This window comes from Octopus sinensis, linkage group LG9 (assembly GCF_006345805.1).
Source record: "Octopus sinensis linkage group LG9, ASM634580v1, whole genome shotgun sequence".
Taxonomy (NCBI): Eukaryota; Metazoa; Mollusca; class Cephalopoda; order Octopoda; family Octopodidae; genus Octopus; species Octopus sinensis.
Genome location: NC_043005.1, coordinates 97,586,328 through 97,603,210, shown reverse-complemented (window position 1 = coordinate 97,603,210; position 16,883 = coordinate 97,586,328). Strand labels below are relative to the sequence as shown.

Here is a 16,883-nt window from a genome sequence, read left to right as displayed (position 1 = left end):
ATCAACTATTTCACAGCTTTCATACCTACCTAGACACCAGATTTCATTCATCTACCATTTCAGTAAAACACACAATCATCTGCAACTTTCAAATCCTACCCCCCCCCCCCAAAAAAAAAAAATCTACTTTGTTCCTGCACCATCTCTCTTTGCCTTCAACTTCAACAACTTCCTAGCTAGAAGCTCCAAAGTACCCAGCCATACACAACCAGATACTTTTAAATGTGCTTGTCTATGTTTGCAATACCTATCCTTATACTAACAGCACAACCATCATCACCGGACCTAAGTCACAACAATTTCCACCCTCATATATTGCTTCAACTGCAAACATATCTGAAGCACACTACAATGTATGCCAAGCCGACTATGGCCTCCCACTTCAACACAATGAACTGTTCCATTATCCATTTATCAGTGTGCAGCATCTCTGCATATCATGGATCCACATACTCGAGGAAATGGGAAAACATTTCATATTCAAACTCAAAACCGTGCCACTAACAAGCTTAAATAAACACTTTCTGTTCCTTTACTCTCATCTTATTTCAGTAATTCCATTTTTAACCTTCAGCTTCCTCTCACCTTAATTTTTCCCTCCACCTTACCTGCTTCCCCTCCTCTTTTCATCTCTCTCTCTCTCTCTCTCTCTCTCTCATTACTACTTTCCTGTCTACATACGCAAGCTCATATCTTTGTCTCAGTTGTTGCTAGTTGCTCAGATAGAGAATGTGTAAAACTGTTGTTTTGACTCTTTCCTTACAGCCATTTTACCCTTGTCACCTTACTGGCACCTGTGCCGGTGGCATGTGTAAAAAGATTCGAGCGAGGTCATTGCCAGTACCGCCTGACTGGCCCCCATGCCGGTGGCACGTAAAAAGCACCCACTACACTCTTGGAGTGGTTGGCGTTAGGAAGGGCATCCAGCTGTAGAAACTGCCAGATCAAGATTGGGGCCTGGTGCTGCCATCTGGTTCGCCAGACCTCTGTCGAAATCGTCCAACCCATGCTAGCATGGAAAGCAGACGTTAGATGACGATGATGATGGACTGCTTGAAACATTGTCTTCTCCACTGCCCATGGCAATTTCACTGTACTTTTCTATCACTTTTACAAGTCTCTTTGCAATTCCATTTCATCTTTTATGCACCATGCATTATCTCTGTACACACACACACACACACATTACTTCCAATGTCTTTTGTTTCTACAGCTTTTGACAAACTAATCAGTCAGTCAGCTCTATAATATTTTTGCTATTTCTGCTTAATGTTTGTGTCATTTCTGAAAGCTAAACTCTTACGAGATTCACTTTAGCTCAATATTGTCATAGATTAAATTTGTTGTTTGTTTCTGCCATGTACTTTTCCACATTCTCTCCAACCATTTGAAACAGGAACGGTATTGTACCTTGTCTTTTGCTGTCTTCAGCTAATGGCTCTATAACTACGTATTTAGATATTGATTGAGTCTTTGTTTGTTTTATCTCTTGTTAGGTTTCAGAAGTACGTCTTTTTGAAAATGGAATTGAACCAGATATTTTCATCGCTATCTGTGAATGGCCTGCTGATAGATCCAAAATATTGGTGTATGGACATAGGTGAGTTATTTGATCTTTTTCTTTTAATACTGGCAGTCTTTCTATGGTCATGTTGATACTTTTAAAACAGTTGGACTGGAAAATACCTATGAACATTATGCTCTAGCTACTCTCCATTCACTATTACATTGGAAAATTTCTTATAAAACAACACTGCTGCTGCTACTAATACTAATAATAATCTTTACTATAGGCACAAGGCCTGATGTTTGGTGGGGGGGGACTAGTCGATTACATCAACTCCAGTGTTTCACTTAATTTATCGAACCCCAAAAGGATAAAAAGAAAAATCGACCTCGACAGAATTTGAACTCAGAACATACATAAATACAGACACAATACCTATTTCTTTACTACCCACAAGGGGCTAAACACAGAAAGGACAGACAAAGGGATTAAGTCGATTATATCGACCCCAGTGCGTAACTGGTATTTAATTTATCGACCCAGAAAGGATGAAAGCCAAGTCGACCTCAGCGGAATTTGAACTCGGAATGTAACGGCAGATGAAATACGGCTACACATTTCACCCGGCGTGCTAACGATTCTGCCAGCTCGCCGCCTTAAAATGATGATGATAATAATGGTTTCTATCATTGGCATAATACAACATTTTGTGAGAAAACAATTTATTAGATCAACTCCAGTATTTTTACATTTTTATGTTTTTTTTGGGGGGGTGGGGGTCAAAATGACAATAACAACAATAAAAAAAAGAGTAATCAACAAAAGCCAATGCTGATTATTGATATATCTTGTACTCATAAGAGAAAACAAGTAGTAAAAGCTGGAAAAGTACTAATTATTAACTTTTGAAATGTGTGAAAGATATGAGCAGGATACAGTGAGGATATCGTTCCAGCTGTGATTGGCTGTTTTAAACCAAGGAATCACATGTGAACAATTTAATCTTTTTGTGACTTTACATCTAACAAAATATATCACACAAGCTTTTCAGATTTTTAAAGTAATCAAGCACTTGGAAATATTTAGTATAATTTGTTTAGTATTAAGCTGGTAATGAAAAGATTCTCACATAAAAATTATGATAGATTATATAAATTTAAATATGAACATTTTAAACAAGTAGTTTTGTAGCGTAAAACCAAGAGTAGTATTAACAGGATTAAAATAAATAAAGCACCTGAGAAAGTATGTATGTAGGAGACTGTGTGTGAACATGAAACAGTATTGAGAAAGACTCTGTCTAGAATTGTCTAATCTCTTGCATCTACTGTGGGCTGCTACTACAAAACAATAAAAGAATTTATTGATTTAGATATTTTGGCTCAAAATTCTTTTTTATGACATTTCACTGTTTACATGGATTTCCCTGGAGTTTTAATTTTAGTCTATACTATTAATTATTCTTCGTTTATTTTCATGCTGATGTTTTTCAATGTTGTTTTCACAAATTTACTTCACCTATTTGTGTACAGAATTTAAACCTATATTAATGCTAAAAAAATTCTTATCTTCTAAGTGTGTGTGTGTCTCTCTCTCTCTCTCTCTCTCTCTCTCTCTCTCTCTCTCTCTCTCTCTCTCTCTCTCTCTCTCTCTCTCTCTCTCAAATATTTATGGTAAAATGTTTATACAATGATACTTAGTATGTTAAATTAATTTATTCATGTATATGTTGATAGTTTTATCCCCTGGTTTAAAGTTTCCTAAACTTTTGTTGCAAAAGTCTTATAGTATTCCTCAAAAATCACTGTACCTGTATTTTATGGGCAGCCCCCACCACCCTTATCTTAAGATGATATCAGAGAGAGAATTTATTCATTTAAAAAAGAAAAATAATGTAGCTCACTTTTGAAATAGTGATTTTTTTCTTTTCTTGTTTTCCACTTTTCCATTCTTCCTGAGCATTAAACTAATACACCTGCTTGTTGTTCTTAGGCTTGTCTTTGTCTTTTTTTTCTGTAAATTTTAACTATGTATGTATACATACAATAGGCTTTTTTCCATTTCCTTCTACCAAATCCACTCAGAAGACTTTGGTCAGCTCAAGATTATAGTAAAAGACACTTACCCAAGGTGTCATGCAGTAGGACTGAACCTGAAAATATGTAGTTGGGAAGCAAGCTTCTTACCACTCAGCCATGCCTGTGCTTATTATGTAGATGATTATTTCCAAATTAAGCCTAATGACTGAAATCTGGAGAAGAGGGTTAGCTGATTTACCCAGCTCCAGTATTTGATGGGTGCCTTATATTTTTAACCTTGGCAGGATGAAAGGCAAAGTTGAACTTGGCAGAATTTCAGTCCAGAACATTGAAAACTAAAATAAATATTGTTGGGCATTTTGTCCTACATCTGAACAATTTTGCCGGTTCACTACTCTTGGGCATATATATAGATAATGCCTACTTTGGAAGGTATCTAATGGAAATAAAAAAATAAGTAAGACGCAAGGTGAGGAGAAGTGGTCAAATCAGATCTAAGTATTTTTCACCTCAGAGAGAGATAAAAGATAGGCTGAAGAAGAGTGATGTTATTGCCATCACTCAATATGTACCAGCATTGAAAAACAGATGCTAAAGTCACAATGAAGATAAAATAAGGTGTTCTGTTTATCTTGTTTCTAGATTGATATATGCATAATATATCGGCTATCTTTCAGTTGATGTGTATCATACGAGGGGCGTTCAATAAGTAATACCCCTGACCCACTTCCCATAGTAGTAGAGCAACGAAGCTTGGCACAGTTATTAGTCTTTTTCTACATAGGAAACACCCAGAGTTATGCATTTCTCCCATCGTTTGATCCTGTGTAATCAGTCTTTTGAAGATTTTGACTCATCTTCTTGGCACATCTCCAAATTCATCCTCAAGCACTCGACGCGTTCTTGCTTCTGGAAAGGTGTGAGCAACCTGGGAATCCATCTGGCAGACACATTTTGCATATGCAAATGGTCATGAATGATAGTTTCCACAGACCCGGTACTAATCTTGACCTCATGGGCTATTTGGCGAATAGTTATGCGTCGATCTTCCAAAATGGCAGCCTCAACTTGACGGACAGATGCCTCATCAATGGCAGAAGTGGGGGGAGGGGGCGACCAGATCTGGGAGCTGTTTCCACAGAGTTCCAACCATGTTTGAATTCACGATGCCAGTGTTTTACAAGGTCATATGATGGGGCATTATCACCATAAGTTACTTTCATTTCATCAAAAGTCTCCTGTGGTGTGCGTCCTTTCAAATACAAAAACCAGATCACTGCTCGACACTCAACAGGCTCCATTTCACACTTGACTCTGTTCAAACACCTGTAAATCAGAAACTACAATTAGTTCAGAGCTGTAATTTGCCACTTAATCTATAGAGATATAAATAATTGCACATGCAAAATTTCAGCTAGATCAAACAACTGCAAGTGGGTCAGGGGCATTACTTATTGAACGTCCCTCGTTTCTGCCAGCATTATTTCTGTTACAAAAAGGTAATGAGCTGGCAAAATCTTCAATGAATTGGACAAAATACTTAGTGGCATTTCTTCCAACTTTACATTCTGAGTTCAAATTCCACTCAGGCCAACTTTGCATTTCATCCTTTCTGTCTCGATAAAATAACTACCAGTTAAGCTTTGTGGCTGATTGTAATCAACTAGCACCCTTCTCCAAAATTTCAGGCCTTGGGCCCTATAGTAGAATTAATTATTTCTGTTGCAAAATTTTGTCAAAAGTGTACAGATACATTCCAGATTGCTATATTAAGTGGAATAGAAGTCATTATAGAGTTAACATACCTTAATTTTTAGTAAAAAAAAGAAAAACGTTTAATGATATGTTAAGATAGATTACGAATTGGTAGATTTCCATTTAGAAAATTGAATTTCTAAAGAACAGCTTGTATACAATAAGTTTTGTCAAAATATAACATTTCGTTTTGTATTTGATTTATCACAGGAGAAATTGATAGAATGAAAATGGAACAAATATCAGGCTCTGATTTATCATTGAAAACTAGCTAGAAATCAAATAGATGGAGAAGATGTAATGTGTGACCATACTAATACAATCTCGAGGGGAAATAATCTATGGAAAATGTTAATGATGTAGAAGTTATTTTGACTTGAATGCAGGAGCAGGTGTTAGGGACAAGGAAGAAATATAGTAAATAATAAACTTTGATTGAGCCTACTATTATCATTACATATATGTTCATGTTAAATTGTCTTTATCAGGAGTTTTGTTTGTTTGTTTTTTTTCAACTTAAAGACAAAATGTTTATTCTGATTGTAATTATATCAATTATTTTTCGGTGCTTTTAAACTGTTTTGTTTTGAATTTTTTATGCTAATACATAGACATTTTTGCAGTCACCCATACCTCTCCTGTGCATTTTAAACTTTGTCATTTCCCCCTTTAAATCACATTTATTTCATTTAGTTCTCTAATCATCATCATCATTTAACATCCATGCTCCTTGCGGGCATGGGTTGGACGGGTTGACTGCATCATGCTCTAGTGCCTGCTTTGGCATAGTTTCTATTCCTGGATGTCCTTCCTAATGCCAATCACTTTACAGTATGTAGTAGATGCTTTTTTTTTGTACCACAGCACTACTGAGGTCACCATGCAACTCAGAAGACTACAAAACCCAAGGTGGGGAGTATTTTATGCTGTGGATTGAGGGTATACTATTTGGGGAGTGGCAGAGTAGGTTCTTGTAGAGCTGCACACATATATATGACATAACCGACCCTCAGGGCAAAGTTCAGCGAGCTTCTACCTTTGTTAGTACCAAAGGTCCCCTCCTTCAGAGTGACAGGCAGATTGTATGATGCTTGTGTGTGAACAAGCAGAGGACATGCAAAGGCTTGAAAGAAATGAAGCTAGTATGCTTCACTGGATGTGCAATATCAGTGTGTATATATGACAGAGTGTAGGTGCTGGGGATTGGGTGGTTGTTTTTTGCTTTTTTGGTTCATTTTATTGATCAGTAAAATGGAATTGCTGCAAATGAATTGATGAAAGAAGTTTCTTTTTGTGGATAGGTGCTAATTTTAAATATATACATCTCTCTTACTGATTTTGGAAAGATTGATATTTTCGAATATACACACTGGAACAAGCAGACTATCATATCTTGTAGCCTGTGGCCAATAAGCCCAGCAACGTAATAACTGTATCAGATTTTATTTGTCAGTATAGCATTCTTATGTGTTTTGGTGGTTTGGGAAAAACACAAACAATTTCATGGTTTAAAAAAAAACCTGCATTTGTAAACAATAGCTTCATTGGACAGCATCAACTCAAAGATCTGACAATCTTCAATGTTCTCAATTCTCTATAACATATAATAAAATAATACAAAATCATAAAAACACCTACATAAATATATGTCAGTGATGATACATAATAAAAATATGTGAAAGAAATATGATTATGCATCATAATAAACATACGGCACAATAGCAAAACATTATGATATACAACAATACCTAAGCACAAGCATAACCCATATAAAATCAATGCCAGAAAGTAGAGTTCAGCTGTGTGCTTGCTTTAGGAAATAACAGCTAAGAATCTCAGTGCTGTATCTAATGCTTGTCATCACACCAATAGGAAGAAGACTTGTTTCTTCAATGGAAACATTTGTTAACAGATATATCTAGTGTTTTTATATACATTACTGACTGGCATGACTTAATAAGAGTGAAACAAATTGCAACTGAGCAATTTTGACTGCATTTGTTACCTGTAAATTTGGGGAATTCACCAACTGCAGTGGATGCTCTGGGAATTTATATTTTTTATGTTGCAAAACACAATGATGTAGCCTGGTTCTTCATGCATTCTATTTTTTCATTTATCTTAGGGATTTTGTGGGATAGGGCTGTTATTGTTAATTCATATTCACATTGGTTAAACAAATACATATTACTTATTGCAGCATATTGTTTTACTACCTGATGCCCTTTCTGCTGCTAACCCTTACCTGTTTTCCAAATGAAGGTTGTTGGGGGGGGTCCCCCCCCCCAGCTTTGGAAACACAGAAGCGGAGGATGATTTTGTTGACAGGCAACATCAACAATCATCATCATTTGTAGCTCAATACTTTCACACAGTGGGAATGTAAATATTTATAATCACACACACAACTAGCTTCCCATACATTATGTCTACCAAATTCATTCACAAGGTGTTTGTTGATCTGAGATTATAGTTGAAGACAGTTGCCTAGGGTGCCATACAGTGAGACTGAAACGAAAACCACATAAGTTAACTAGACAGCCATGCCAGTGGAAAATAAATAATAGCTATTGACTCTCAGGTTCCGTAACACACTTGATTCTGAAGTGCTGTTCTCCCTCCCTGAAATGACTAATTTCTTTTTTAATCTTTAACACTAATAGACTATGTTTATACGAATGCTTACTTCCCAAATCCTTGTCCAGTTATTCTGCAGTTATTCTTTCAATTTGCTGTGAAGCTCCCATCGTACACAACATCCAACATTGTTATTTGCTGGTCGTATTCTACACTCCCCATGCCCACCACTATTCAATTTGAGAATACGTTTAACTGTATTTCTTCTTCTTCCGTATTAACTGCAGTAACCTTATTCAGCTTATCTATTTGATGAGTTAACCCTCACATATAATGAATGGGTAATGGCCTTCTTGAAATGCAATGGAAAATGAAATGGGTGATGCTACATATACTGTCTCTAATGGATTCTATCACTAACCAACAGCTGAAATTCAGTGTGGGTGTTGGTCGTCTGCATCAATTATTTGACTCATCAATCAATATAGTTTCCTACATTTTTACTTTTATGTTTAGAAACCATGTACAAAAATATAACTTGGCCCGTCCCTAACGGTTTTAGCACAGTAAGGCAACACCTCCCCATCTCTAAATAATAATGTTTACTTCAAATTGAATGTATAGGCTCTCTCTTTTTTTTTTATTATTATATATCCACTTTTTCATATTCTGTTAGGTGGTGGCAGGGTGTAGTTTTATGTAAATTAGAATATTTGCCTGTAAGCTTTTAGTGCAATTTCTTATATGAAAATATTCAATGTAGGCGCAGGAGTGGCTGTGTGGTAAGTAGCTTGCTTACCAAACACATGGTTCCGGGTTCAGACCCACTGCGTGGCACCTTGGGCAAGTGTCTTCTACTATAGCCTCGGGCCGACCAAAACCTAGTGAGTGGATTTGGTGGATGGAAACTGAAAGAAGCCCATCGTATATATGTGTCTGTGTTTGTCCCCCCCAACATTGCTTGACAACCGATGCTGGTGTGTTTACGTCCCTGTAACTTCGCGCTTCAGCAAAAGTGACTGATAGAATAAGTACTAGGCTTACAAAGAATAAGTCCTGGGTTCAATTTGCTCAACTAAAAGCCGTGCTCCAGCATAGCAGCAGTCAAATGACTGAAACAAGTAAATAAGTAAAATATTCAATTTTGCAAAAAAAAACCACTCTAGCATAAATGAACTTAGACAAATTAGTGTGTGAAATAGAATAAGAATGAAATACCTGAGAAACTGTTCATGAAATTCTTTGAATTCTAAGTTGAAACCATTTGACTGTATGTGAATGATTGATGCTGGTTTTAGAAAATGTTTGTTACAACATATTTGTCTTTTTACAAAAGCCTTAGCTTTCATTTCTATTTTATAAAGAATTGCAGTTAATTTCTCTGGTGTAATTCCCTTTATGTACTTTGATTGTATCATAATTTAACCTACAATCTGAAGTATATACACTGTAAATCCTCGAGTATAGTCTGCCCTTGAGTATAATACGCAGGGGATTTTTAGGGGGCTGTACCTCTGAAAAACCTAAGCCTTGTATATAATATGCACCCCTTCTCTGACTTGAGTCAAGGAAGTCTATATAACGCCCTTGGTTTGTAAAAATGTATACGGTAACGTCCTTTATTATTATTGTACATATAACATAATGCAAACGTGTAGCTTTTTTGTGCATTTTGTTTGCAGAAAATAAAGAAATAACAGTAATAACGTTTAATAAATGTTGCTTACTGTAAGTTATGGATGATTCTTTTATGACTTCATTCCTTTCAGGCTTAGCTTAAGGTATTTTCGCGCCCAACATCAGAAAATGCATCTGAATAAACATTGCCGGACAGCAAATAGAGACTCGGACATTGCTTAGAAAATAATTTTCATTTTTAATCTCATATATAGTATGCACTAGGGATTTTGACCTTTAATTTTTGGCGGGGAAAATGGAGATTATACTCAAGGATTTAAAGTACTTGGGAGTTTGTGTGTATCCATGTTTGTGTATGGATAGCAGAATTGGTAGAGCATCAGACTTTGTGGTATTTATATTCTTTTATATTCTAAGTTCATGTTCCTACCTCACCCTAATTTGCCTTTCATTCTTCCAAAGTTAGGTGGTGCCACCACAACATAGCTACATTGCAATAACTGGAACCAAACCTAAAAGGCAAGAAAGCTGTGCAAGCATATTTGTGTTGGGTGTAGGGAATGGTTGTGTGATTATGGTTTGGGGTTCATTCCCACTGAGTGGACACTCTCAGTTTCTGTCTTTGAATATAGCCAAGGATTAATCACTGTAAATAAAATTTGGCAGATGAAAACTGAAAGAAGCCTGTTTTGTGTTTGTGTTCATCTTGTTTTGACATGCACTCTGATTGTAGACCAAATGTTATCATTCATGCAGATGATGTTATTTGCTTACAATTCTCCCATAAAGTATGTCTAGGTTGTTCCTTGTTCAATACACTTGGGGAAATATTACCTTGCTTGGAAATCGGTACAGATTAGCAGCAGGAAGAGCATCCAACTGTAGAAAAATCTTCAACATAGAAAAGTTCATGTTAAAATGAATATGTTGATGTATATGTGTCTATATATGCACATTCCACTACGATTATTAGATAATTACATCTGTGTAGCAATTTGCTCACTACTATTTAGTGATTTGCTTCTCTAAAGGAATTAAGAATTGATTCACTTCTCCCTCTATTACCCTCCTCATTTTGCACATCCTTTTCCAAACTTGTGAAAGGCAGAAAATAAGCAAAATATTACAAGAGAAATTTTCTTAATGGTTATATATTTTTTATTTTATATCCTAGTTAGTGACCAGTAGCACCATTGGTTGCAGGGTTTGAATGGGTCAGTCACTGGTTCACTGCATATCTGACATTGAGTTTACAAAGGAGTGTCCAACACAGTGCAAGGGACTTCCAGCATAAAACTTTGTCCCCTACCCTTTCTGGTTTTCTTAGTGATGTTTATATCTTATGCTGATATAAATTGGTAAAAGATATGCCCAAGTCAATTTGTGTGTATAATCAATGCTTTCTGTCCACTTTTCCATGGTGGTATGGGTGAAATGGTGTTTTTGAGGCAGTGTTTTGTAGTCAGATGCCCTTCTTGTCACCAACCTTTTTTAGTTGCTTCCTATTCTAGAACTAGTTTATACATGATTAAATTTATCACACACATGCATGCAGAAGACTTCTGTTCTGTTTCTGTCTCCTAAATTCCACTCCCAAAATGTTGGTCAACGTGAGGTCATGGTAAAAGACACTTGCTCCTAAAGCCACACAGAATCAAACCAAGGAACACATGCTTGCATAGTTAATAATGTTTGATATAAAACACATAGAACAAGTGCACATGCGTAAATCGTTTGCCATTTTCTGCTTTGTCAAGTATACTAGAAACGATAATGGAATGGCTCTGATTTCTTTCTGAGCTATAATTTTGACGATGGGATTATTTAATTATACGTTATATTTGTAATAGGAGGGGTGAGCAACATAGAGTAGAAGTTAAGCTAATAATATGCGGACTCTATAACCATATAACCTTTCTCTCCTTCTCATGAATAGCCATTGTAAGAATTAATAATTTGAATGTAATGCTTATCTCTAAGATGTTTCTATCAAACGGTTTAAGTTATTTGCCAAGAAACAAGAAATAAATACAACAGACAGAAGATCATTAGTAATGTGAGAGAGAGAGAGAGAGTACTTTCTAAGTAAAGTCGCCATTTGATTTCTTGAATATCTTGTGTTTACTACAGTTTGTTACTTGTATTGGATAGATTTATATCAACAGACAATAAGATTAAATAACCAGTTTGAATTTTTCTTAGAAGCTATTATCTAACTTTTCCAATCTTATGTCAGTTTCCTCATCCTGACCTTTGGTGTCTGGCTTATTCCCAAATGTAGGAACATATACAATATCATCTTTTAAGAATTTTAGCTTAAATTTGCTTTGAGTCAAGTTGTTTTTTGTTTTGTTTTTGTTTTTTTTTAATTTATGCAAAAACCAGAATGTAGAAAGGCACGAGTTAAATAGTGAAAGAAACTTGTGTTTTTTTTAATTTTTCTTATTTGGTTTTATTGTGTAACACTTTCTGTGTGTAATGTATATGTATGCTCACAAATATAACATTGTGGAATTTGAAGGTTTTTTTTTTTTTTCTTTGAGTTTTCTTAAAACATCTGGGAAAGATTTCTAAGTTTCCTTGGTATTTATTTGATAGACACTTGTTTGAGTAGTTTGAAGTATTTTACTACAGGAAGAATTAAAGTATTAATAGATAAAGAGAATTATCAGAATTGCTCAGTTCTTGTATAGAAGCAATGTTACATACATCTGATAAACAAACTTTATATCAGGAATTTATACGCGAAATTTGTGTTATTTCTTGGTAAGTAGGATGCTTACCAACCACATGGTTCCGGGTTCAGTCCCACTGCGTGGCATCTTGGGCAAGTGTCTTCTGCTATAGCCCCGGGCCGACCAATGCCTTGTGAGTGGATTTGGTAGACAGAAACTGAAAGAAGCCTGTCATATATATGTATATATATATGTATGTGTGTGTTTGTGTGTCTGTGTTTGTCCCCCTAGCATTGCTTGACAACCGATGCTGGTGTGTTTACGTCCCCGTTACTTAGCGGTTCGGCAAAAGAGACCAATAGAATAAGTACTGGGCTTACAAAGAATAAGTCCCGGGGTCGATTTGCTCGACTAAAGGCGGTGCTCCAGCATGGCCGCAGTCAAATGACTGAAACAAGTAAAAGAGTAAAGAGTAAGAGAGTGTGACCTGATGAGGCTTCGTACTAGTTTAGTGAATATTTAGCCATTTAGCATTCAATCCAGCCATATCTGGCCAAAATATTCTACAAGTTTTATGTTTAAACTAGCCAGACCATGTCTCTCAAACCTATTTCTTTACTACCCACAAGGGTCTAAACACAGAGAGGACAAATGGATTAAGTCGATTATATTGACCCCAGTGCTGGTACTTATTTAATCGACCCTGAAAGGATGAAAGGCAAAGTCGACCTCGGCGGAATTTGAATTCAAAACGTAACGGCAGATGAAGTATGGCTACGCATTTCGCCCGGTGTGCTAACGTTTCTGCCAGCTCGCCGCCTTTTCCCTGTCTCTCAAACCTACAGCCACAATGTCATTTTGAAAATATACTGTCACATCATCGAAATCTCAAAGTTTCATGATGAATGATGAGTTGAAAACAATGTGAATATACAAACATTACATTTCACACAGTAATGTCAATGCTAAAGGGTTAAGAATTGGGGCTTGTAATAGTATATGTATGTAGTAAGTTAACCAAGGGGAACTTCATATCCCATTTGGTTACAGCAGCAGCAGCAACCGTTCAAGAATTTGGACCTGGAGATCTCCATTTCCAGCGACTTCGAGGGCCACCTCCCAGTGGTGTCGGGCGTCAACGAAGAGCCCTCGACTACAACAAGACGACCAAAGTTGTTTTTTTCCTAAGGTCTGGGGTCTCCTGCCCCTAAGCCCTAGACGATCACCTAATCACCCTTACCCGTCTTGTTGCTTAACAACAACAGCAGCAGCACCACCACCGCCACTACTTTTACGGCAGAGTTGAGTGTATTCTTTTGATATTCACAGGAAAATTAAATCTTGACACTACAGCCCAATGAAGTGTTTGTTGGATATATAACTCCGGTTGCTTACAAATATAAAGTGATAAAAATAGTGTATCTTTACAGGACAACAAAGTGGGATTGGCATTATGCACTGGATAGGCTAGTCATTTGTCTGAAATCTGCTAAGATTGGAGCTGACACGAAATTTCTTTCTCCAATTAAAAACACTAAATCTTAGTAATAAAGAAAGCAAAAGAGGATGTTCCCAGAACGAAGAAGATCAGAAGATATGAATGGGTGGAGGTAGGCTCAACAAGATCATGTGGTGTTATGACCTCCCGCATTGATATAGTGGGAAATATTTCAAATTTTGCCCAGTAACAAATTTCGCTGGTGACTTAAATGATCATAAAACAATAGATTTCTTGTTTTGAAACTGCATTTTCCAGCTGGTGTAATTTGGATAGGTAAATGTAGGGGAAAAATTAATGGAGAAGTGGAAGCTATCCACTATAGGGTTTGAGATGCTAAATACTCTGGTGGTAGCCTTGAGACAAAGCCATCTTAGTGGTCGGTGAAGAAACTGACAATACATTGTCAATACTATGATATAAAACATTGACCTATAAGGTCAGCATTCTGATACTATTGTCTAGCTCAGCTATAACCCCTCAGTGTCAGTTGGACTCAAAAATCAGGAAAACAGCACTTGTAGAAAATATGCTTAGCTGAGCATCATCGCTTATAAAGAGAGATCCTTAATATTTATATTTTGAATATAATTGTTCTTGAGAAAATAATCGATCTTGTAACAAAAGGTGTTCAGGCAGAAGCCATTCTGGCTTCATGAATCTCTTGGGAGTCTTTGTGAAAAGAATCTTTTCTTTTCTTAAGATGGTCAGATGTGATTTGAGGAAAAATTGGCTGTTATTTCTAGACTGTTGAGTGACGACATAGCAGTTCCCTTGTTGTTGACTCAAGGAAAGTAATGACTGTAAGGCAATAAACATAACAGACATCGGGAAGTTTTACTGCAATGTGTGTGTGTGTGTGTGTTTAATAACAATCTACAATATTTTCTCTTTACTGACTGGAAACACTTTTTCTTTTTTTTAATGTAATATAATTTGTTCTTTCTACCTCATGGAATTGATCAATATCAGTGCTACTCTACATTAACTGGCAGCTGTCTACTAGTGTTTTCTTCTGATTTTGATTTTGATTCTTTTTTTCCTTTCTTCTTCTTTCTCATTTTGTTCTTTTTCTTCATCTACTGCTTGCTTCTTCTTCTTCTTCGCAGCCACCAACATGAGGATGTATATTAAATATATAGGAATTAGCATAAGCTGTTCATGTGAAGGTCATAAATTCCAACTGTCCCTGTTGGTCTGTTACAGCAGCAGTAAAGGAAGTCGCACACCAGAGGGAACTTAACTGTGTTGTGTGTTTTTTGGTGTTGTTTTCTTGAGTTTTTGGCAAAGGTATCTTTCCATGTAAAACAGGTCTTTCATAAACCTTGCATGTCTAATAGAGCAACAGATGAATGTAGCATTTGGCATTGTAGAACCATACTTGTTTCTCTCTCTCTCTCTCTCTCTCTCCTAGTTAAATGATGCAAAGTCCTGGTTGTAGTATGTATGCAGACATTCGTTGAAAGTGAGAGGGTCATGTGGTAGTTTAATGAATTTTATTTTAAAACACTTAACATTTCAGTGGAATTTCTTATGGAAATTTTGGGGTTCCCCCCACCCTCTTTCTTTCTTTATTGAAATGCAATGTTATTTAGTATAGAAATAAAATGCAAATGTTGATCAGGTGACTTAAATCTGTATAATAGTGAATCCAGTCCAAGAACGACATTTATTACTATAGAATTGTTAGTCTCGTTATTAATGATGTTCTTGCTTTCTTTTGTATTGGAGTGTAGAAAGTTGAATGGAAATATTGATCTGGCTTTTCGCACCATGCTATAGGAATGGTGTTGCTATCGCTTGCTCACTAGATATATTTAAAAATCTGTTCAATATGAGCTCCATTGTCTATTTAGTGACACACTTATCAAATTAAAACAAATTTCTCATGCTCCAAACATTCTGTAGACATTCTGATATTTATTTTATTTCCGAAATAGCTTTTTCTTCTGAAATGATGGTGGTGGTGGTGAGGTCTTTCTTGCTTAATTTTTTTTAATTTTCTTTATAAATTTTGCTGTTTTCTGTCTTTAGTGTTCCAAGAAGTCGAGAAGAAGGCAGCCAGTGTTTCATAACTATAACTGCAGTGCCACCTCTCAATGCTTGCAAAGATTGTTATATTAGTGAATCCAATTCTTCCTGTAAGTATGTTTACATTTTTTGGAGGGGGTGGGGCAGAGTAATAATAATCATCCTCATGATTGTCATCAAAAACACTTTTTTTTTCCAATTCTTACTTATTCAGTTTTTTTCTTTCTTTTTGTTATAAGCTTGTGTTGTGTGATTGTTTGCACACTCTTTGACAGTAGCATATTTTATGATGGGCAGTTTTTTTTTCCTCCCTAATATTGTTTGCTCTTTCTGCCACTTTCAAATTACTTCTAAAATATAAGTGCTAAATTTTGCTAGTGTGACAGACTGAGGCAATGAGAGTAATGTGGTTGCAAGAAGAGTCTGTAGTCCAATGTGTTATCTTTTCAACCATTAAGTCACTGATACCAGTTGTGAAAACTAATTATTATTGCACTGTTGATGAAAATGGTTCTTTATTTTAATGCAAATCTTTATTTAAGCAGATAATGGAGAATTGTGTGTTAATCTTAAAAGTCAAGATAAGCATTATATAACATATTTAATACAACTAAGAGTTTGAGACCAATAACAATAAAGTTATTTTCCATGTCTATTTTCCCATACAGCTGCCCTTGGGTCATCTGAGGCCCAATTTCTAATTTACCAGCTTTTGACTTTTGGCTGTAGTTTCACTTTCTGTTAAAAGAAAACCCTACATCTACAAAAAACAATGTATGTGAATATCAGTGACAGGTATCACTTTTAGTGAAGTCGGTTGAAAGGGAAATGGTTTTGGTCATGATGGTATTTTAAAAGAACCTAAATGTATGATGACTTTTCTCTTGCTCTCCCTAAAGAATTTTCCCTGAAAGTAATTCATTAGTCATTGTCTTGCAGCTGCAAATATTTTATCTAATGTGTAGACATTAAATTATTTTGTAGAGGAAGGACTGAGCTGATTGAATCCGTCTGCCATCATCACTGTCAATTTATTTAATTGACTCAATAGTTCATCTTGGTTGCATTTGGGACTCAGAACACATCAACAGACTGAACATTGTAATGGAAGCAGCAGTCTTCAGTCTTGAAAATAGACCCTCAAATTCTTCCTTTCTACTTCC

At 36.0% G+C, this 16,883-nt stretch overlaps 1 protein-coding gene across 1 annotated transcript in view; it reads left to right on the top strand.

The window, feature by feature from the left end:
- Window positions 1-16,883, top strand: part of LOC115215740 (DDB1- and CUL4-associated factor 15) — a 119,868-nt gene that overhangs the window by 81,506 nt on the left and 21,479 nt on the right. The window contains exons 4-5 of the mRNA XM_029785034.2: window positions 1,497-1,600; window positions 15,724-15,830. Of these exons, the coding sequence (XP_029640894.1) occupies window positions 1,497-1,600; window positions 15,724-15,830 (211 nt within the window). The remainder of the gene's footprint in view (window positions 1-1,496; window positions 1,601-15,723; window positions 15,831-16,883) is intronic.